This window comes from Panulirus ornatus, chromosome 13, assembly GCF_036320965.1.
Source record: "Panulirus ornatus isolate Po-2019 chromosome 13, ASM3632096v1, whole genome shotgun sequence".
Taxonomy (NCBI): domain Eukaryota; kingdom Metazoa; phylum Arthropoda; class Malacostraca; order Decapoda; family Palinuridae; genus Panulirus; species Panulirus ornatus.
This window is the reverse complement of record NC_092236.1, coordinates 22,065,945-22,089,676: the sequence shown is the minus strand read 5'-3', so window position 1 is coordinate 22,089,676 and position 23,732 is coordinate 22,065,945. Positions and strand designations below refer to the sequence as shown.

Here is a 23,732-nt window from a genome sequence, read left to right as displayed (position 1 = left end):
AGAGTTTGTTGGTAAAGAGGGAGGGAGGGGAGGGGGTATGCCATTATGACCTCGGGAGTGAGGGTGGGAGGGAGGGGGAGGGATGACATTATGAGCTTCAAACGTAACTTTGTCCTATTCCGTCAACAGCCACCAACTTTTTTCCTCTGAAATGATGACCTTCTTTTCCAGGTTGCTCCGTGCTTTCTCCTCAACCCTGCCGTGTTGGATGATCAAACTGGCGGTAGTGTGAGTCTGGTATGGATAAGTCCACTCCCTGTCACCAACAACACTTGACGTTTGCTGGGAGATTCTCATTCGTTGTAGTATCTACACCAATACATCTCACGTGTTTATAGTAGATACCATTACATCTTACGTGTTTATAAAGACAAATTTCATATTCAGTAATAATATATAACAGGAAAAATAAACCACATCTCTTTCTTGGAAATATATAAAGATTAAATTCTTATGTCTAATAAATCATACAATGTCATTTTCATACAACAATAAAATACACAGATGGCATCTGATTTTTCCCTTTTAACCTACTTTACAAAATCTAATATAGAGTTACAGACAAATATTAATATATACAACAATGTTTCTACTAATAATCACCAGGTATTTGTACTTACAGTCCACGAAACAAGAACATGTAACAACTACACCTAAATTGTGAACGACTGAGATAGAAACCTTTGAATTTCCTCTTTTAAAATTCTTTACAAAATCTAATACATGAATTCGAACAAATTTTGAATATATATATATACAGTATCGTTTCTAACATCAGCCAATAGATATATGCATTCAAACGTGTTACAGCCCATGAAACAATAAATAACAATTACATCTAAATGGTGAATGATGACGAACCTACAACAGTATCACAATATATCTATTCACTGTGAGTTATAAGCGATTTCCTATTTTGGCGTCGGTCAACAGCCCTTCACAAAGGCGTGTGCCTTATCTGTTGTTGCAGGCATATATTGTACACCTCACTCATGTACTGTTGCATACTTCTTCCATTTACTAACCTTCTCACAACAATAAGGTTCAACTAGTTCTAACAACCGTCAGCAGTAAGCACCACCTTATCTCTCCAGTCCGGTAAAGTTAGCGTGTGACGTAATGTGCACAGCTTCAGGACGAAAAGAGACCAGAAGAGAAGCATCATCAACCAGTACCTCGTAGTGATAGGCTGAAGACACGTCATTAGCCTCCATCTCCAGCCAAGCCTGTGCGACACATCCGTGCATCTGGCAGAACCTGAGGTTACAAGATTTTGGAAATGGAGAGAGCCTGGCCACCAAGCCAAGCACGGCTGAGGGTAATGGACAGTTATGCGTGCCAGGAGAAAACCTGAAAGACCTGACAAGGGGGTTCCAACACTGCGTATTCTAAACACATGAAAGACGGGCACAGCTCACTCTCCCCCGATAATGTTGCGTAAGGGGAACATTCTTTGACGGTTATCATATTTTCACGGGTCGTGTATCGTAATTTCCAGTTGAAGTTTGCAGTTCACTCCCATAGAAACTGGAATGCCAAAGGGCAACTTACCTTACTGAAGAAGCTGTGCGCCAAGAAATTGACCCGTCTTATGCACTTTCCTCTTTTCTGAAGCACGCGACGCGTGAGGTGACCTTCGGAGTCCAGGAAGTTTGGGAGTTTTTCCACAAAACGCATCAGGAGTATCTCTCTGCTTTCCATTTAAGTCAAATGGAACAGAGTAGATACTTAAATATGAATACGGCTCAGGGAAGTGATAGTACCACAAGCAATACAGAATCTCTAGGCTCTGTGCTGTTTCTTCAGCACAGATCCTATAGATTCATTTGCTGGAGAATTTGTGGTAGAAGTACTATCACGTCCCTGTTACGTAATCTTATCTACTCTGTTCCATTTGACTTAAATGGAAAGCAGAGAGATACTCCTGATGCGTTTTGTGGAAAAACTCCCAAACTTCCTGGACTCCGAAGGTCACCTCACGCGTCGCGTGCTTCAGAAAAGAGGAAAGTGCATAAGACGGGTCAATTTCTTGGCGCAAAGCTTCTTCTATAAGGTCAGTGGCCCACTTTTCATCGAGCGCCAGAACATTACACTGATGCGATTCCCAAGCCACTCTAGCTAGGCATTTAACCCACATTCGGCAGGAATGTTCAAGCATAAATGTGGATCTGGTTTCCGTTGGTTTCCGCTGCAAGCGCTGGGCGAGGATCTTAATACCCATTTCTACAGAGATTTGGAGAATGAGGGTAAGTGTACCAGTACCTGTCAGAGAGGCACTATCCTGCAGCCATAACTCTATCAAAATCGTTAAGGTTAGTGGCAGACAAAGCAAGTAATGTAATTCATGCTCCAGATCTTGTAGGATGGCTGATAAAGTTTCAATCCTTTCTTGATGTTTGTTTGCATCTCCTGCCATCACAGTCAACAGCTTACTGATGTATTCTCTCTGCTGGGTTTTGCTGAAGCCCTTAACGTTAAATATACTGAAATCATCCTCCACTGGGGAAATTATCCTTCTAGCTACTGCCGTGAACTCTGTCCTGCAGGTTACAATCACCCGACTTGCGGGAAACTTGGCGCTAATTTCCTTCACTAGATTCCTCGCCTGTACTCCAGCTTCGTCTAATCCGTCAATGATGAATAGTATCTCACATTCCCTCAGAGTTGGGATAACATCTTCATGCCTCAGTCCCTTACAGGTGTCCTTCAATATCTCTTCGGTGAAGAACTCTCTCAGAGAATCAGAGGTCACAGTGTGGCACTGAAGATAAATCAGGATATCAATATCCGCGAGAGAAACAATGTTACCGCTTCTTGCAGCCCAGCAGTGGAGAATATACTTACAAAGCTGACTCTTCCCCGCACCAGCAACACCATCCAGGATGACCAAACGTGGAAGGGAGCCATCAGATAAATGATAATCCAGAACATCTGATACCGGCACTTCACATTCCTTCTTCGTCAAAGTTGTCATGTTAGTGTAGACATCTTCTAGTGGTACCCTACCAGAACCTGGAATAAGTTTCCCATAAACATGGTCGGCCTGCCACAACTTCTGATAATTGTGACAGAGCTCCCTTTGTGAGTCAGAAATTACATCTTTCACAAGATTTTGTCGAAATTCTAGTAACTCATTTTGATAGTCTTGTAGAGAAAGCTTCGTTCTAGACAGACGAATATCGTCAACGTTACTCTTCATCTCACTAATATCGCGAGTGTAGTCATCTCCAGTAATGACACTTGCTCCTTCAAGAGCCTTTTCCAGCAGTGACTTCAGTTTATCTGACCGAACGTCAAGATCTGCATCTGTTAAACCAACAATTTCATGAAACAGAAAATTTCTCTCTCTTTTGACGGAGAAAAGGATGTGTTCCAGTCCATCTCTGTCCTCTGGCTTTGGTCTAGTCCACTTACAATCATGTGGTGGTGCTAAGCGACACACATGTTGTAATAACTTGTACAGGAGGGTTATGTCCAACTCTCGCCAGTCTGCTCTGACTTGCAATAAATCTAGTTCTTCCTTAGTAAAGATCTTGCGATACTGGTTGCTGGAGAAGCCTAAAGATTGAAAGTAATCCTCCACATTCTGCTGCCCACCAGCATACAGCTCTCGACATACCTGTGCTCCAACAAAATAAGTTTTGCATTAATATTCAACTGTTTGTAAATCTCACAATCCATAATGAATTTCATACCTCAACTTATATTACTTGTTAAGACTTCTGTTTGATGTATCAGTGGTATTGATACACCAAAGAAAAATTACATTATTGATGAAAAAAATTACTTAATCTTGAAGTGTTATACTATGAATTGTAGTAATCCTGATTAATCATAATTCACTGTACTAATCAAAGAGATCAAAAGAGCAAAAAAAAAAAAAATGTAATGAAAATCATACCACGATAGACCTGCAATGAATATTAATCAAATATATCTATTTTCTGTATCTTCATACCCTTTTCTGAATGAGGTAGATCATGTGCATAGAGCGTCTCATATGGTCATGTTAAACATGTGTGCAAAGTCATACTACCAGCCAAGCCTAAGAAGCAAGTCCACATATTATCTAGAGTTAATTCCCTCTAACAACTCATTCACTGCATCGATCCATCTCTCCTACAGTGTATCATTCCCCTTGTATTATTATCGTACACCTTCATCCTCTCACATGGCCTTTCTAATGATTGGCCAAAACTTTCTCTATTGTTTTATTTCTCTTTCCAGGGTGACCAAAAGTCATGGCCGTCTCAAGGAAAAGAATGAAGAAATCAGTCCTCGTTCCTCGGGTGTTTGTTGACCTAATTTTCAAACGGAGAAAGAATACAGGAAGCGGGAAAAGCAAAGGATGACGAAGACTTCACAGCTTCGCCGCTCGAAGGAAGAAGGTATCATAATGGGCAATCCTCGTGTGGCTGGTCTCCACAGAGAAACTATGGAAGCAGCAGCCAGACGCGAGATATGGGTCTAAGCCATAGTGACATGGACACATGCAGACACCTCACGAGTGCAGTGGCCAAAATGATATTGGCAGAACAGAGAGAGGGAACCAACATCACGGTAAACCTAGAGGGAGGAGTGAAGAGAGGTGATGCCTGGAGACTCAGTATATGACGGAAGGCTTTCGCTTCCATTGTAGGTAATAAAGAACCCTCTACTTGAGCAAGTAAGACCATGAAGATCTAAAAACCGCTAATGATAAAACAGAGATAATCTCTTTAAAAAAAAAAAAAAAAACTTTAAAAAAGATTTTCCAATGTTGATTATATGTAGTTTCCAGGATAAGTGAAAAATAAGGTTACGCCCGAAATTATTCCGTTATTGAAAGGAAGATTTGTGAATTTTGAGAATGAACGGAAGAAAACAAGAGACATTTAGAAAGAAGTATGCGTAGAAACTGTGTTATCATTCTTGAATGTCATTAAGTTTCTCCTAATCAATCCTAAATACTGTAGAGGTCCGAATTATGATAAGACATTGTTCAGTTCGAAAGAGAAACGAGTATTAGTGAGGTGAGGAGGAAAAATGAGATAAAATATGTAGAATGGAATCATTAGCGGAAGAGTGAATAAGGTTGGATGAGGAACAAAGTTAATCTGTTGAGAGAAAAATGAGTTTGTACTATGCCAGAACAATGTTGATAGAATAAGAGAGAGGTAATGGACCGATCAGAAAGGAAGCTATGCATTAGGGAGCCGAGAGAAGCAGCAGAGATAAAGGAAGAAAATTAAGAAAGCAACGACTGTCATGTAATCTGGAGATGACGAGAACTATGACGAAATATTCCTCAAAGTCCCTGAGGGAGGAGAACGAGATGAGTCACACAGCAGAATCTCAGGTAAGACCTTACGATACAAATCATATTGGTGATCAGAACGATCACCATGCCCTTATCCTGGCAACTATGTTTACACGCATTATTCACACCCAATAGCGCCTAACAGTCTTCAATGTATACAACAGAGAGGTCGACCGATTTAGAACTAAAACTTCAAGTCAAGAGAAACTCCATAAAGTCTCTCTTCTCGACATATTTATCAATAACCCAAGTACAGCAAGTATCTAGCCTAACATTACATGCTGTGTACTCACGTGCACAAGGGGTTAAGGGTGAAGCACCAGCGTCTGTATTCACATACCTTTGCCATGGAAGTTCCTGCAGGTCCCGTTCGTCGCAGCATAACGAAATACTTCAACACATTTTCATCTTCTTTTATTAATGTTGCACCACCAGCTTGGGAAAGAAAGGTCAGACCAGCTGCAGACACCGAAGGGGATACATTCATCACTGTTCCTTGCGTTCCACCAGTTGTACACACCACAGGTGGTACATTCATCACTGTTCCTTGCGTTCCACCAGCTGTACACACCACAGTTGGTGCATTCACCCCTGTTCTTTGGGATCCACCAGCTGCACAAACCACAGGTGGTACATTCATCCTTGCTCTTTGGGTACCACCAGCTGTACACACCACAGGTGGTATATTCATCCCTGTTCTTTGGGTTCCACCAGCTGCACACACCACAGGTGATACATTCATTCCTGTTCTTTGAGCTCCGCCAGCTGTGCACACAACAGGTGGAACATTCACCCCTATTCTTTGGGTTGCACCAGCTGTGCACACCACAGGTGGTACATTCGTCACTGTTCTTTGGGTTCCACCAGCTGTGCACACCACAGGTGGTACAGTCATCCTTGTTCCCTTGGCCTTTCCACGTCTACACGCCACAGGTGGTACAATCACCCGTTTTCCTTGGGTTCTACCAGCTCTATAACCAACAGATTGCGCGTGCATTGTTGTTCTTTGGCTTCCACCAGTTGTGCAAAACACAGGTGATATATTCATCACTGATCCTTTGGCGCTTCCGTCTGTAAACATCAATGTAACCAATTGTAGACCTTAAAGGTGGCGCATTGGTCATTGTTCGTGGGGTCCCACCACCTGGAAATACAAGCAATCCATCACTTACTAAAGAAACTGTCGTGGTAATTGCATGAAGACATTCTTTTCCGAATGAGCAAAGGTTATTAAAGCAATCAACAGGTTAAATGGGGGACTAGTCAGATGCACAGAAAGTGTGGGGTATTCAACAGAGGGTGTAGCACTTGTAGGATCTGACTATTGCTTTGACGAAAGTCAAGACTGAACAAAAGCATTGACCTTTATACGAACTGATAAACAACTATAGGGATACTAATGCAAGGGACTGAATACACATGGAGATTCATTAAGTCATTGCAGATATTGGTCACTAAACGAAAGGTTGTGCAGATACAGAAAGCTTAACAACAGCTGTAGGAGACTAAGCAACAGGCTGAGAACTAAATAAAGTTGTGTCAAAACAGGGACTGAATATCTTAGTCTATCATGCAGCTTTAGTCTTTAAATTCCACTTCCTAGGAGCACCTGAGTACTGACTCACTGGCGTTGGCTTCCCGACAGTCCCTGTGGCTTGTGGTGACTCGGTGGTGTTGGCTTCGCGAGAGGTTCTGTGATGATGATTCGCTTCACAGCAATCCATTCACTGAAAAGTTAGATCCAGAGATTACTTCGTTATTTAGATATAACCATTTTCTTCTCTATGGCAGTGTTGAAGGTCTCAGTCTCTCTCTCTCTAAAGAAAAAAAAACATTAAGGAAAGGGAGAGAGAGTTGGTCAGAAAGGACAATCAATTTTCACAAGTATACACATACGTTTGTGCTTACATAAGGTCTATACTTTAAATGCTCATGCATTTTTAAGCCCGTCTTGAAATATATCTTAAAAGATTTTGTATACCTATTCAATCATTACCTAATTTCTTGGTACATTCCACGTTGTCTAACGGTAATCCTGTTCACTTTCTACATGAACTTCAGGTCCTTGACTTGAACTATTCTGACACAATTCAAGTTGAGAAAAATACCCTTAATATTCTACTCTTTCGAAAACCTTACCTTACCTTCCTAGTCCAGGATTCCTTCAATGGGGACAGACCACAGATCATGGGGTCCAGGATTCCTTCTATGGGGACAGACCATAGATCACGTTGCTTGTCAGTCTTTGTATGGTGAGTGCAGGACATTTGAGAAATAGGCTAATTCCCATGATGATGAAGAACACCTTAGCCTCATTCAAATCAAAACGGTTGCCCATGAGTTTCTGTTCACTACCACGAATGAAGTCAGACTAATATACCTGTCCGAAGACTGTGTCAGTAAGACCAAAAACGCCATGACGAAGGTAGGGCCCATAGCCTCAAGATTTCTTACACCTGTTGGATGTATCTGTCTGTCGCCTGCGAGCGAGCATCCACGAACAGGTTGTAAGACCCAGGATATCTAACAGTCTCCTCACGGCTTACCGAGACGGTGCCAAAAGCAACATATTCCTAACGTAATACAAGCACTATGTACGCTAGTCATTCATGAGACAACTAACCGTGTTAAATTGCATTTATTCACGGAAGGGATCAAAGTGTACTTACATACGAAGCGAACAAGACTGAGGTCACTGCAGCCCTCGTAGTCATACTACTACTTCCTGACACAATGGTTCCACCACCATACTGATCGGAGAACCACGCGATAACAGGATATACCAGTGACGATCACTCCACTTATCACTCTTATCAGATCTAATCATTTACCATGCGTCATCAGTGAAGGGGAAGGGGGTATGGATACATACCTCCTTCCCCACTGTCTTGGGACACAAGCAAAGGTTTAGAACAACTGGAGGCACATAGAATTATTTAAGACATAAATGGGGAATAGGAGGGCTAGATTGGGAATGGGAGGGCCAGGGGCTGAATACCCCGTGAGAGGTCCTAATGTACGTGGAAGTATAATCTATATTCCTTACATCTCTATATACTACAGTACAGTCACGATCTAGAATACCAACTGCATCACTCGCAGGTGGGAGACTACTGAGAGATGTTAGATATACACCGACTCATAGGATATGGAAAATCAAATGATGAGAACTGGAGACTGTTGCCGTAGCTTGTAGACGCGGCAATGCTGGCTGAAAGTTGACAATTGTACAACTTTTGAGAGTTGCCATAGATGATGTTGACACATGCCTTTATCCATCAAAGTAAGCCTAGAAGCGGAAAATACTGCAAAAAAAATTTAAACTTCCCGTGAATGAGTAAGGTCAACAAACAAACTCTTGTCAACAGGTAAAGTTATCATAAATCTGGGAAGTCATTGTGTTCGACAATTGCGCTAGAGAATTCAGTCCTGCGACATTGTGAGGGTCGGGGACATCTGTAATGCCAATCGAGGCGCAAAGGCCACTCCCTGCTTGCCTAACATGATGCAACTATAAATGTATGCAGACGTTTACTTATAAATCGACATATTTCTCATACATACATACATATATATATATATTTTTTTTTTTTTTGCCGCTGTCTCCCGCGTTTGCGAGGTAGCGCATGGAAACAGACGAAAGAAATGGCCCAACCCACCCCCATACACATGTATATACATACGTCCACACACGCAAATTACATACCTACACAGCTTTCCATGATTTACCCCAGACGCTTCACATGCCTTGATTCAATCAACTGACAGCACGTCAACCCCGGTATACCACATCGCTCCAATTCACTCTATTCCTTGCCCTCCTTTCACCCTCCTGCATGTTCAGGCCCCGATCACACAAAATCTTTTTCACTCCATCCTTCCACCTCCAATTTGGTCTCCCTCTTCTCCTCGTTCCCTCCACCTCCGACACATATATCCTCTTGGTCGATCTTTCCTCACTCATTCTCTCAATGTGCCCAAACCATTTCAAGACACCCTCTTCTGCTCTCTCAACCACGCTCTTTTTATTTCCACACATCTCTCTTACCCTTACGTTACTTACTAGATCAAACCACCTCACACCACACATTGTCCTCAAACATCTCATTTCCAGCACATCCATCCTCCTGCGCACCACTCTATCCATAGCCCACGCCTCGCAACCATACAACATTGTTGGAACCACTATTCCTTGCTTTCCGAGATAATGTTCTCGACTTCCACACATTCTTCAAGGCTCCCAGAATTTTCGCCCCCTCCCCCATCCTATGATCCACTTCCGCTTCCATGGTTCCATCCGCTGCCAGATCCACTCCCAGATATCTAAAACACTTTACTTCCTCCAGTTTTTCTCCATTCAAACTCACCTCCCAATTGACTTGACCCTCAACCCTACTGTACCTAATAACCTTGCTCTTATTCACATTTACTCTCAACTTTCTTCTTTCACACACTTTACCAAACTCAGTCACCAGCTTCTGCAGTTTCTCACATGAATCAGCCACCAGCGCTGTATCATCAGCGAACAACAACTGACTCACTTCCCAAGCTCTCTCATCCCCACCAGACTTCATACTTGCCCCTCTATCCAAAACTCTTGCATTCACCTCCCTAACAACCCCATCCATAGACAAATTAAACAACCATGGAGACATCACACACCCCTGCCGCAAACCTACATTCACTGAGAACCAATCACTTTCCTCTCTTCCTACACGTACACAAGCCTTACATCCTCGATAAAAACTTTTCACTGCTTCTAACAACTTGCCTCCCACACCATATATTCTTAATACCTTCCACAGAGCATCTCTATCAACTCTATCATATGCCTTCTCCAGATCCATAAATGCTACATACAAATCCATTTGCTTTTCTAAGTATTTCTCACATACATTCTTCAAAGCAAACACCTGATCCACACATCCTCTACCACTTCTGAAACCACACTGCTCTTCCCCAATCTGACGGTCTGTACCTGCCTTCACCCTCTCAATCAATACCCTCCCATATAATTTACCAGGAATACTCAACAAACTTATACCTCTGTAATATATATATATATATATATATATATATATATATATATATATATATATATATATATATATATATATATATATATATATATTATTTTTTATTTATCATACTTTGTCGCTGTCTCCCGCGTTTGCGAGGTAGCGCAAGGAAACAGACGAAAGAAATGGCCCAACCCCCCCCCATACACATGTATATACATACGTCCACACACGCAAATATACATACCTACACAGCTTTCCATGGTTTACCCCAGACGCTTCACATGCCTTGATTCAATCCACTGACAGCACGTCAACCCCGGTATACCACATCGCTCCAATTCACTCTATTCCTTGCCCTCCTTTCACCCTCCTGCATGTTCAGGCCCCGATCACACAAAATCTTTTTCACTCCATCTTTCCACCTCCAATTTGGTCTCCCTCTTCTCCTCGTTCTCTCCATCTCCGACACATATATCCTCTTGGTCAATCTTTCCTCACTCATTCTCTCCATGTGCCCAAACCACTTCAAAACACCCTCTTCTGCTCTCTCAACCACGCTCTTTTTATTTCCACACATCTCTCTTACCCTTACGTTACTCACTCGATCAAACCATCTCACACCACACATTGTCCTCAAACATCTCATTTCCAGCACATCCATCCTCCTGCGCACCACTCTATCCATAGGCCACGCCTCGCAACCATACAACATTGTTGGAGCCACTATTCCTTCAAACATACCCATTTTTGCTTTCCGAGATAATGTTCTCGACTTCCACACATTCTTCAAGGACCCCAGAATTTTCGCCCCCTCCCCCACCCTATGATCCACTTCCGCTTCCATGGTTTCATCAGCTGCCAGATCCACTCCCAGATATCTAAAACACTTCACTTCCTCCAGTTTTTCTCCATTCAAACTCACCTCCCAATTGACTTGACCCTCAACCCTACTGTACCTAATAACCTTGCTCTTATTCACATTTACTCTCAACTTTCTTCTTCCACACACTTTACCAAACTCAGTCACCAGCTTCTGCAGTTTCTCACATGAATCAGCCACCAGCGCTGTATCATCAGCGAACAACAACTGACTCACTTCCCAAGCTCTCTCATCCCCAACAGACTTCATACTTGCCCCTCTTTCCAAAACTCTTGCATTTACCTCCCTAACAACCCCATCCATAAACAAATTAAACAACCATGGAGACATCACACACCCCTGCCGCAAACCGACATTCACTGAGAACCAATCACTTTCCTCTCTTCCTACACGTACACATGCCTTACATCCTCGATAAAAACTTTTCACTGCTTCTAACAACTTTCCTCCCACACCATATATTCTTAATACCTTCCACAGAGCATCTCTATCAACTCTATCATATGCCTTCTCCAGATCCATAAATGCTACATACAAATCCATTTGCTTTTCTAAGTATTTCTCACATACATTCTTCAGAGCAAACACCTGATCCACACATCCTCTACCACTTCTGAAACCACACTGCTCTTCCCCAATCTGATGCTCTGTACATGCCTTCACCCTCTCAATCAATACCCTCCCATATAATTTACCAGGAATACTCAACAAACTTATACCTCTGTAATTTGAGCACTCACTCTTATCCCCTTTGCCTTTGTACAATGGCACTATGCACGCATTCCGCCAATCCTCAGGCACCTCACCATGAGTCATACATACATTAAATAACCTTACCAACCAGTCAACAATACAGTCACCCCCTTTTTTAATAAATTCCACTGCAATACCATCCAAACCTGCTGCCTTGCCGGCTTTCATCTTCCGCAAAGCTTTCACTACCTCTTCTCTGTTTACCACATCATTTTCCCTAACCCTCTCACTTTGCACACCACCTCGACCAAAACACTCTATTCGCCATTCTCCCGCGATAGCGAGGTAGCGTTAAGAACAGAGGACTGGGCATTTGAGGGAACATCCTCACCTGGCCCCCTTCTCTGTTCCTTCTTTTGGAAAATTAAAAAAAAAACGAGAGTGGAGGATTTCCAGCCCCCCGCTCCCTTCCCTTATAGTCGCCTTCTACGACACGCAGGGAATATGTGGGAAGTATTCTTTCTCCCCTATCCCCAGGGATATATATATATATATATATATATATATATATATATATATATATATATATATATATATATATATATATATATATATATATATATATATTTTATTTTTTGCTTTGTCGCTGTCTCCCGCGTTTGCGAGGTAACGCAAGGAAACAGACGAAAAGAAATGGCCAAACCCACCCACATACACATGTATATACATACACGTCCACACACGCAAACATACATACCTATACATCTCAATGTACACATATATATACACACACAGACACATACATATATACCCATGCACACAATTCACACTGTCTGCCTTTATTCATTCCCATCGCCACCTCGCCACAAATGGAATATCATCCCCCTCCCCCCTCATGTGTGCGAGGTAGCGCTAGGAAAAGACAACAAAGGCCTCATTCGTTCACACTCAGTCTCTAGCTGTCATGCAATAATGCCCGAAACCACAGCTTCCTTTCCATATCCAGGCCCCACACAACTTTCCATGGTTTACCCCAGCCGCTTCACATGCCTGATTCAATCCACTGACAGCATGTCTACCCCGGTATACCACATCGATCCAATTCACTCTTTTCCTTGCCCACCTTTCACCCTCCTGCATGTTCAGGCCCCGATCACTCAAAATCTTTTTCACTCCATCTTTCCACCTCCAATCTGGTCTCCCACTTCTCCTCGTTCCCTCCACCTCCGACACATATATCCTCTTGGTCAATCTTTCTTCACTCATTCTCTTCATGTGCCCAAACCATTTCAAAACACCATCTTCTGCTCTCTCAACCACGCTCTTTTTATTTCCACACATCTCTCTTACCCTTACATTACTTACTCGATCAAACCACCTCACACCACACATTGTCCTCAAACATCTCATTTCCAGCACATCCACCCTCCTGCGCACAACTCTATCCATACATAGCCCACGCCTCGCAACCATACTACATTGTTGGAACCACTATTCCTTCAAACATACCCATTTTTGCTTTCCGAGATAATGTTCTCGACTTCCACACATTCTTCAAGGCTCCCAGGATTTTCGCCCCCTCCCCCACCCTATGATTCACTTCCGCTTCCATGGTTCCATCCGCTGCCAGATCCACTCCCAGATATCTAAAACACTTTACTTCCTTCAGTCTTTCTCCATTCATACTTACCTCCCAATTGACTTAACCCTCAACCCTACTGTACCTAATAACCTTGCTCTTATTCACATTTACTCTTAACTTTCTTTTCACACACTTTACCAAACTCAGTCACCAGCTTCTGCAGTTTTTCACATGAATCAGCCACCAGCGCTGTATCATCAGCGAACAACTGACTCACTTCCCAAGCTCTCTCATCCACAACAGACTTCATACTTGCCCCTCTTTCCAAAACTCTTGCATTCACCTCCCTAACAACCCCATCCATAAACAAATTAAACAACCATGGAGACATCACACACCCCTGCCGCAAACCTACATTCACTGAGAACCAATCACTTTCCTCTCTTCCTACACGTACACATGCCTTACATCCTCGATAAAAACTTTTCACTGCTTCTAACAACTTGCCTCCTACACCATATATTCTTAATACCTTCCACAGAGCATCTCTATCAACTCTATCATATGCCTTCTCCAGATCCATAAATGCTACATACAAATCCATTTGCTTTTCCAAGTATATATATATATATATATATATATATATATATATATATATATATATATATATATATATATATATATATAGTTATGAGAGGAAGAAAGAGAATACTGATGATTGGTGGTCCTCTTTCTCACTGTGAAAAACTTCTACGTATGTTTCCGACTTCATCAAAAGCCCTGAAAGCTTGAAAAACTTAAAATATCCACATCGTAACTACAGACCAAATTGTGAGACTGGTGTGTTTCCACGGTTGACAAACGCCAAGCATATCTAAGCAGTCTTATCATACAATTCTTGCACAATGTTTCCGCTAATAGTTAGGTTACTGTCCTAGTGTTTGACCAGTGCTTTAATTTCAATCGATTTTTAACAATGTTGCATAATTAAATCGAGATTAAATTGACCGTTGCTGTAAACCATATAAATAACAGGTTCTCCATATGGATAATTATGTTTGCTTGCCAGTCGATTAGCCGAATGGCGGTAAAATATACTTATGGAAGACACGCCTGGTCTAACCACCTTGCAATCATTCGTTTTACTGAAGCATTATCCTCTTTACGTTACAACCAGATGTTGTGTACATCTGGCAATAAAAACTCAGGTATCTTTCAATCAAACATATCAAAATCGCACAAAAATTTAACCGTTAACTGGATAAAAATAGCAATGAACTGCTAACTTTATATTACCTCTAAAACCCATCGACTCGTATAATACATGCCTTTACATTGCAATAAATAAGACATAAGAACTTAGACCCAAATTTACACTGATGATAACAGTGATAAGAACTTATACAGTGATATACAGTGATAAGAACAGTGGTTCTCAACCTCTTTTCTCTGAAGACACAAGAATATAACATAACTTAACGTCAGAAATCAGATAGTAAGTTAACTGAGATGACTGAGCTTAACGATTTGAACAATCAATGCAAAATAACCGAGGCTTAATAACACTTTCAAGAGATATGTTTTGACAGCCGTAGAGATGTCTCGACGGCCTCACGATCCATAGAGAAATACATGGCAATATTTGGTAACGCTTGCAACATGACAGACACTGACTACAAACCTCGTCTTACCTCAGTATGTATGCTAAGTGTCCTTGCAATGTCTGACGTATGTGCACATGAACAAGTATAGCTCAACTATGTTGGTATCTGCTTGCGCCACTGCACTCGACAGCAAAATACGTTTCTGTCTTGTGATCACGTGACAGTGAATCATTCATTTCCCACTGGTTTTAGTCGGTTTCACTAACCGTTCCCTGACTTTATTAGCCTTTTGGTGTATGATAAGGTAACTATATAGGATAAAGGCTACTTAATTCACGATAAATCTACAGGAATAAAAGCCATATAAGTAACAAGAACAATAAAATACTAATAAAGCTCTTGTATCCCCACAAATGTAAATGAACGATAAACATTGCTAATCCTAGTGCTGATGCAATCACTCAAGAGTTACCAGTTAGTCAGTTTATTGTGCCGAATATGTACAGCCAGGATGTTTTAGGCACCTAAAATCTTTACATAAGGCAGGAATATACTTAAATCAAACGACCGAAATATGTAAAAATAAGCACATAAAACGCAACAAGACATTTACTATTCTATTTCCAAAAATATTGTACAACTAACATGTACACTATTACTAAAAATTTAGCAAGATGGAGGAAGGAGCAAAACGTATTCACAGGATCTGTACCCGTCATACTCACACGTCTGGTACCTGTCATACTCACACGTCTGGTACCTGTCATTCTCACACGTCCGGTGCCTGTCAAACACGTCTGGTACCTATCATACTCACACGTCTGATACCTGTCACACTCACACGTCCGGTATCCGTCATACTCACACGTCTGGTACCCGTCATACTCACACGTCTGGTACCTGTCATACACGTCTGGTACCTGTCATACTCACGCGTGCGGTACCTGTCATACTCACACGTCCGGTACCCTTCATACTCACACGTCTGGTACCTGTCATACACGTCTGGTACCTGTCATACTCACGCGTGCGGTACCTATCATACTCACGCGTCTGGTACCTGTCATACTCACACGTCTGGTACCTGCCATGCTCACGCGTCTGGTACTTGTCATACTCACGCGTGCGGTACCTGTCATACTCACGCATCTGGTACCTGTCATACTCACACGTCCAGTATTCGTCATACTCACACCTTTGGTACCTGTCATACTCACGCGTGCGGTACCTGTCATACTCACGCGTCCAGTACCTGTCATACGCGTCCGGTACCTGTCATACTCACACGTCCGGTATTCGTCATACTCACGCGTCCGGTATCTGTCATACTAACGCGTACGGTACCCTTCACGACTGTTCAGTAGGGAAACGTTGGATCGTAACATTAAGTGATGTGGTTCGTGGAAAGGAGCAAAGTATTTTGTTTTGCTAAGGACCACCAAATAGTTATTCAAAAACACTCAGCTTTCATATATAAACCAATGAATATAAGTATATTAATACAAAACATGCCATTTGTTGGTGAAATGGCAAAAGATATAAGTATTTAAGGCATTTTCCATAATCAATTTATCACTACCTAAAAGAATTTGACTAATATTAGTAACGGAATGAAGGATTTAGATAACTCAGTCGGCATTAAGTTCTATACTGAAGTGTGTTCTTTACATATTAATTTTGTCTTGAGCTTTTCATCACTGCCTTCACGAGTTCTTAATTCTTTCCCACCTTGATCAAATCCAGGATACGCGCCTGATCATGTACATAATAATGAGTTCCAATAGAAAATTTCTTTTTACATAAGTTAACGTACTACGAACAAGAATGTGTAAAAAGAAAATGGATAACGAGAGCTACACAGAAAACGCTAGTTTTACAACTATAGCTCATTCATTTACTAATAAAAAAAAATCTGTACTGCCTTGGAAATTCTTCAAATCGTCTACTGCACTGCTAATCTGGGCCTCCTTTTACCCTGCTGAACTAGGCCAACTGTAATCCTGCTCATCTAAAACACTTGTAAGCCAGCAGACATGGCCTAACGATAATCCTGCCCTAAACCATCTGTGACCCTGACGACCCGTAAACTCATAATCCAGGTAACCTGGACACAGGTAATGTTGATGATCTTGGCAACTCAAAATCCTGTTGACCAGGGCCACCTGTCATCCCACTGCACTGGGTGAACACTATACTTCCTGACCTGGGGTGTGCCCCACCAGCCTTGTATCATACCTCTCCTGGTTACCTGCACAATTTTAGATAAATTTGGTCCTCTGCCTCTCCCAAGTAACAATGCTTGAAGAGATAATATTCTTTTACCTCATCAGCTACAATATTTGATAAGTATACCCAAGATCCAATCTAAAATGATATATAAAAATGTTTGAATAAATAAAAAGAGAATAATTAACCTTAACCATATTTTCTCAATGAAAATGTGCTTATAACGAATGGAGTATACTGGCAACTATTATTGATATATATATATATATATATATATATATATATATATATATATATATATATATATATATATATAAAAGAAAAAGGGGGTTAAGTTTGAAAGTTAGCCTTGGACAGATTATAAGGCGGATCGGTTTGGACTCAACTCTGTCTTATAAGTAAGGATGCAGAGCTGGAACCACGCCAAATGTGAGAGCAGTACTCCTTAGAGCAACGAATCAGTCTCCGGTAAACACGGAGCAACTGTTCAGAAAAGAAGTTTCGACATCTAAACAGAACACACATCTTCTTAGGGGAAGCTATTCGTGTAACATTTATTATTTATTCATTCATTTATTATATTATGTCGCTGTCTCCCGCGTCAGCGAGGTAGCGCAAGGAAACAGACAAAAGAATGTCCCAACCCACCCACATACAAATGTATACATACATACACGTCCACACACGCACATATACATACCTATACATTTCAACGTATACATACATACTGTATACATACACAGACATATACACATATACAAATTTACATAATTCATACTTGCTGCCTTTATTCATTCCCGTCGCCACCCCGCCACACACGAAATGATAACCCCCAACCCCATCCCCCACATGCGCGGGAGGTAGCGCTAGGAGAAGACAACAAAGGCCACATTAGTTCATGTTCTAGCTGTCATGTATAGTGCACTGAAACCACAGCTAAGTATACGTATGTAAGTAGGAGAGATGGCCAGAGAGGAAATTGGATGTTAATGTGCTGAGAAGTGCAACTGGAGGGATGTCTGATCATTATCTTGTGGAGGCGAAGGTGAAGATTTGTAGAGGTTTTCAGAAAAGAAGAGAGAATGTTGGGGTGAAGAGAGCGGTGAGAGAAAGTGAGCTTGGGAAGGAGACTTGTGTGAGGAAGTACCAGGAGAGACTGAGAATGGAAAAGGTGAGAGCAAATTACGTAAGAGGAGTGAGGGAGGAATGGGATGTATTTAGGGAAGCAGTGATGGTTTGCGCAAAAGATGCTTGCGGCATGAGAAGCGTGGGAGGTGGGCAGATGATGAAGTAAGATTATTAGTGAAAGAGAGGCATTTGGACGATTTTGAAGGGAAATAGTGCAAAGGACTGGGAGATGTATAAAAGAAAGAGGCAGGTCAAGAGAAAGATGCATGAGGTGAAAAAGAGGGCAAATGAGAGTTGGAGTGAGAGAGTATCATTAAATTTGCAGGAGAATAAAATGATGTTTTGAAAGGAGGTAAATAAAGTGCGTAAGACGAGAAAACAAATGGGAACATCAGAGAAGGGGGCTAATGGGGAGGTGATAACAAGTAGCGGAGATGTTAGAAGGAGATGGAGTGAGTATTTTGAAGGTTTGTTGAATGTGTTAGATGATAGAGTGGCAGTTATAGGGCGTTTTGGTGGAGGTGGTGTGCGAAGTGAGAGGGTTAGGGAGAATGATTTGATAAACAGAGAAGAGGTAGTAAAAGCTTGGCAGAAGATGAAAGCTGACAAGGCAGCGGGTTTGGATGGTATTGCAGTGGAATTGATTAAAAAAGGGGATGACTGTGTTGTTGACTGGTTGGTAGTGATATTCAATGTATGTATGATTCATGGTGAGGTGCCTGAGGATTGGCGGAATGCATGCATAGTGCCATTGTAGAAAGGCAAAGGGGATAAAGGTGAGTGCTTAAATTACAGAGGTAAAAGTTTGTTGAGTATTCCTGGGAAATTATATGGGTGGGTATTGATTGAGAGGGTGAAGGCATGTACAGAGCATCAGATTGGGCAAGAGCAGTGTGGTTTCAGAAGTTGTAGAGGATGTGTGGATCAGGTGTTTGCTTTGAAGAATGTATGTGACAAAATACCTAGAAAAGCAAATGGATTTGTATGTAGCATTTACGGATCTGGAGAAGGCATATGATAAGAGTTGATAGAGATGCTCTGGGGAAGGTATTAAGAATATATGGTGTGGGAGGCAAATTGTTAGAAGCAGTGAAACGTTTTCATCGAGGATGTAAGGCATATGTGTGAGTGGAAAGAGAGGAAAAAGGTTGGATCTCAGTGAATGTCGATTTGCGGCAGGGGTGCGTGATGTCTCCATGGTTGTTTCATTTGGTTATGGATGGGGTTGTTAAGGAGTTTAATTCAAGAGTTTTGGAGAGAGGGGCAAGTATGCAATCTGTTGTGGTTGAGAAGGCTTAGGAAGTGAGTCAGCTGTTGTTCGCTGATGATACACCGCTGGTGGCTGATTCGGGTAAGAAACTGCAGAAGCTGGTGACTGAGTTTGGTAATGTACTGAGTTTGGTAATGTGTGTGAAAGAAGAAAGCTGAGGGTAGGAAACTGCAGAAGCTGGTGACTGAGTTTGGTAAAGTGTGTGAAAGAAGACAGTTGAGAGTAAATGTGAATAAGAGCATGGTTATTAAGTACAGTAGGGTTGAGGGACAAGTCAATTGGGAGGTAAGTCTGAATGGAGAAAAACTGGAGGAAGTGAAGTGTTTTAGATATCTGGGGGGTGGACTTGGCGGCGGAAGGAACCATGGAAGCGGAAGTGAGTCACAGGGTGGGGGAGGGGGCGAAAGTTATGTGAACGTTGAAAAATGTGTGGAAGGCGAAAACATTATCTTGGAAAGGAAAAACGGGTATGTTTGAAGGAATAGTGGTTCCAGCAATGTTATATGGTTGCGAGGCTTGGTCAATACATAGAGTAGTGCGGAGGATGGATGTGTTGGAAATGAAATGTTTGAGGACACTATGTTGTGCGAGGTGGTTTTATCAAGTAAGTAATGAAAGGGTAAGAGAGATGTGTGGTAATAAAAAGAGTGTGGTTGAGAGAGCAGAAGAGAGTGTTTTCAAATGGTTTGGTCACATGGAGAGAATGAGTATGAGTGAGGAAAGATTGACAAAGAGGATGTATGTGTCAGAGGTGGTGGGAAAGAGAAGTGGGAGACCAAATTGGAGGTGGAAAGATGGAGTGAAAAAGATTTTGAGCGATTTGGGCCTCAACATGCAGGAGGGTGAAAGGCGTGCAAGGAACTGAGTGAATTGGAACGATGTGGTATACCGGGGTGGACGTGCTGTGTATGGATTGAACCAGGGCATGTGAAGCGTCTGGGGTAAACCTTGGAAAGTTTTGTGGGGCTTGGATGAGGGAAGGGAGCTGTGGTTTCGGTGCATTATACTTGACAGCTAGAGACTGAGTGTGAACGAATGTGGCCTTTGTTATCTTTTCCTGGCGCTACCTCTCGCACAAACGGAGGGAGGGTGTTGTCATTTCATGTGTGGCGGGGTGGCGACGGGAATGAGTGAAGGCAGCAAGTAAGAATAATGTACATATGTATAGGTATGTATATGTGCGTGTGTGGACATGTATGTATTTATATGTGTAAATGGGTGGGTTGGGCCATTCTTTCGTTTGTTTCCTTGCGCTACCTCCTAACGCGGGAGACAGCGACAAAGCATAATAAATAAATAATCATATATATAAATATATATATATATATATATATATATATATATATATATATATATATATATATATATATATATATAGGAACAAAGTTCATAGGAACGCACCTTCATAGAACATACAAACCTCCAACAGCCAGCATCGAACCCGGGACCCCTGTGTAACAGACGGGAATGCTATATGACAGGGAGGTAGACGATAGACAATATTAGTGATTAGTGGTCCTCTCTCCCACGGTAAGAAACTTTTATGTTTGCTTCTGACTTTTCAAAAGCCTTGAAAGCTTGAAAGACTTTAAAAGTAAAAGCCACCTCGTCAGTACAGACCAAGTTGTAAGACTGTTGTGTAAGGCACCCTTATCATACACCTCTTGCACAACGTTTCCGCGAGCACTAACCTTAGGGTACATTACTGTCCTCGTCATTACATGCGCTTTGAATTTCATCAAACTTTTTTTTTATAAATTTTGTTCAATTACATCTGGACTAAACTGACCCTATAAATAAAAGGTTCTCCATATCGATAATAATATTTGCTTGCCTGTCGATTACCCGAATGACGGTAAACTACACTTTAGGAAGACACGCCAGCTCTAACCACCTGACAATCATTCGTTGTATTGAAACTTTCAGCTCTTTTCGTTGCAACCAAATGTTGTTCACATCAGGCAATAATAACTTAAGTCTCTTTTTAATTAAACACATCAAACCGATAATGGGTTAAATATAGCGATGTGTTGTTGTTTACTTTATCGCTGTGTTACCCCTAAAACCCATCGACTTCATACATGTCAGTACATTACAATAAATATGGCAGAAGAACTTAGGATGAGATGTACACACGTCTGACCCGCATTTACCAAGATGGTAACAGTAATCAGCGATCACAACACTGCAGAATAGTGGTTCTTAACCTCTATAACATGACGACTCAAGAAGGTTATAGCTTCTTCATCGTCAGAAATCAAATAGTAAGGCAACTGAGATAAACAGGATTAACAATTCGAACAATCAGAGCAAAATAACATAAGGTAACATAGATAAACAGGCTTAATAATTCGAACAATCAATGCAAAATAACAGAGGCTTAATAACACTTTCAAGAGATATGTTTTGACAGCCGTAGAGATGTCTCGACGGCCTCACGATCCATAGAGAAATACATGGCAATATTTGGTAACGCTTGCAACATGACAGACACTGACTACAAACCTCGTCTTACCTCAGTATGTATGCTAAGTGTCCTTACGATGTCTGACGTATGTGCACATGAACAAGTATGGCTCAACTATGTTGGTATCTGCCTGCGCCACTGCACTCGACAACAAAATACGTTTCTGTCTTGTGATCACGTGACAGTGAATCATTCATTTCCCACTGGTTTTAGTCCGTTTCACTAACCGTTCCCTGACTTTAAGAGCGTTTTGGTGTATAAGGAAACTATAAAGACTAAAAGATAATTAGCTTACGATAAATATGCAGCATTAAAAGCCATATAAGTAACAAAACCTGTAAAATTCTAACGAAACTTTTGTATCCCCACAAATGTAGGCGAGCGATAAACAATGATAATCTCTGTGGTGATGCAATCACTCAGCGTTAACAACTAGTTATTTTTTGTCCCAAGTATGTACAGCCAGCATGTTGTAGGCACTTAAAATCTTTACGGAAGGCAGACAAATTGGTAAAACAAACAACCGAAATAGGTGAAAATAGACACACAAATATTAAATTATACAAAATAGTATGCATGATTTTATGCAAATTTTAGCAAGATATACGACAACTAATAACAATCTTTCAAAGACAGTTTATCCTATTGATTTTACCTCTTTAAAACTTTGTTCCATCACAGAAAGTGAGCTTAAAGAGGAGTTGCATTTAAACCCAGTTCATCTTATCTTCACAAATTGAAACACACCTAAATTAGGCACAGTTCCAGTACTCACGTTGGCAACATACCTTGCCACAACCTCCGTGCTTTGGTTAGAGGATATTCAAGTCAATCTGTATGTTGTCTTCATCCATTACTTTCTGGACAAAACCAATGTGAGTGTAAACATGCTTCTTCCCGACCGTAGTAGCCTCATCAGGAACATTACTCATAGGTGTATCTCTCATCGAAAGCCTTCAGATTTATTTTCCAGTTGTCACAGAGGAATAACAATATCAACAGATGCTTTGCTCAGGTCCAATGGAAATTGAGGTTGCCGACCGGGAGCTGTAGCGCAAATATTAAAAAGGTCTTTAATCTGTTGACCAGCGTCAGCTTCATGTTTACAGGTCTCTAAATGTTGAGAAACAAAATACTTATTTTCGTAATTCACTGATTTTCCGCAAGTTCTGCAAACTGTGGACTGCTTTAGATAAACTGAAATGTCAAAAAAGCACTCACTTCATCGTTCAAAGTGTAGTGTGTCTTACAATGTCTGAAGGAGAACTGATACAGACGGTATGGTCCAGACTGCAGAGAACGGAACGAAGCGTATTCATACTCACGCGTACGGTACCCGTCATACTTACGCGTCCGGTACCTGTCATATTCAAATGTACGGATCCCATCACAACGATACCGTATGAAACGTTGGATCGTAACATTAAGTAATCTGGTTCGTGGAAATGAGCAGGGTACTTTGTTTTCCTAGAACAGCCGAATAGTATTTCAAAAGCACCTATGAGTTTCTCTTATATCAGCTAAGATATATAAAACATGAAAATATGTATAATGATAAAAAA

The 23,732-nt window shown here is 41.4% G+C and overlaps 1 protein-coding gene across 11 annotated transcripts; it reads right to left on the bottom strand.

Annotated features, from left to right (window-relative positions):
• Nucleotides 1-420: 420 nt before the first annotated feature.
• On the bottom strand, nucleotides 421-23,435 carry LOC139752806 (uncharacterized). 11 transcript variants are annotated; one of them, XM_071668740.1, is made up of 4 exons: nucleotides 23,392-23,435; nucleotides 6,925-7,026; nucleotides 5,640-6,443; nucleotides 421-3,619 (listed from the first exon to the last, which is right to left on the bottom strand). In XM_071668740.1, the coding sequence occupies exons 3-4, from the start codon at nucleotides 6,378-6,380 to the stop codon at nucleotides 1,877-1,879; spliced, it is 2,484 nt and encodes an 827-aa protein (XP_071524841.1). In that variant the 5' UTR covers nucleotides 6,381-6,443; nucleotides 6,925-7,026; nucleotides 23,392-23,435; the 3' UTR covers nucleotides 421-1,876. The 11 variants fall into 11 exon arrangements, with proteins under 11 accessions (XP_071524841.1, XP_071524845.1, XP_071524840.1 ...); XM_071668744.1 differs by lacking the exon at nucleotides 23,392-23,435 and adding an exon at nucleotides 22,959-23,370 and having other exon boundaries at nucleotides 6,921-7,026; XM_071668739.1 differs by lacking the exon at nucleotides 23,392-23,435 and adding an exon at nucleotides 22,959-23,370.
• Between the last annotated feature and the right edge of the window lie 297 nt (nucleotides 23,436-23,732).

What these genes read in the sequence shown, in the direction of transcription:
- LOC139752806 (XM_071668740.1), bottom strand. Translation starts at nt 6,380, where the DNA reads ATGTTTACAGACGGAAGCGCCAAAGGATCAGTGATGAATATATCACCT. An exon ending in CAGGAACTTCCATGGCAAAG is followed by an intron (nt 3,620 to 5,639) that starts GTATGTGAATAC and finishes GTTGGAGCACAG; the next exon opens with GTATGTCGAGAGCTGTATGC.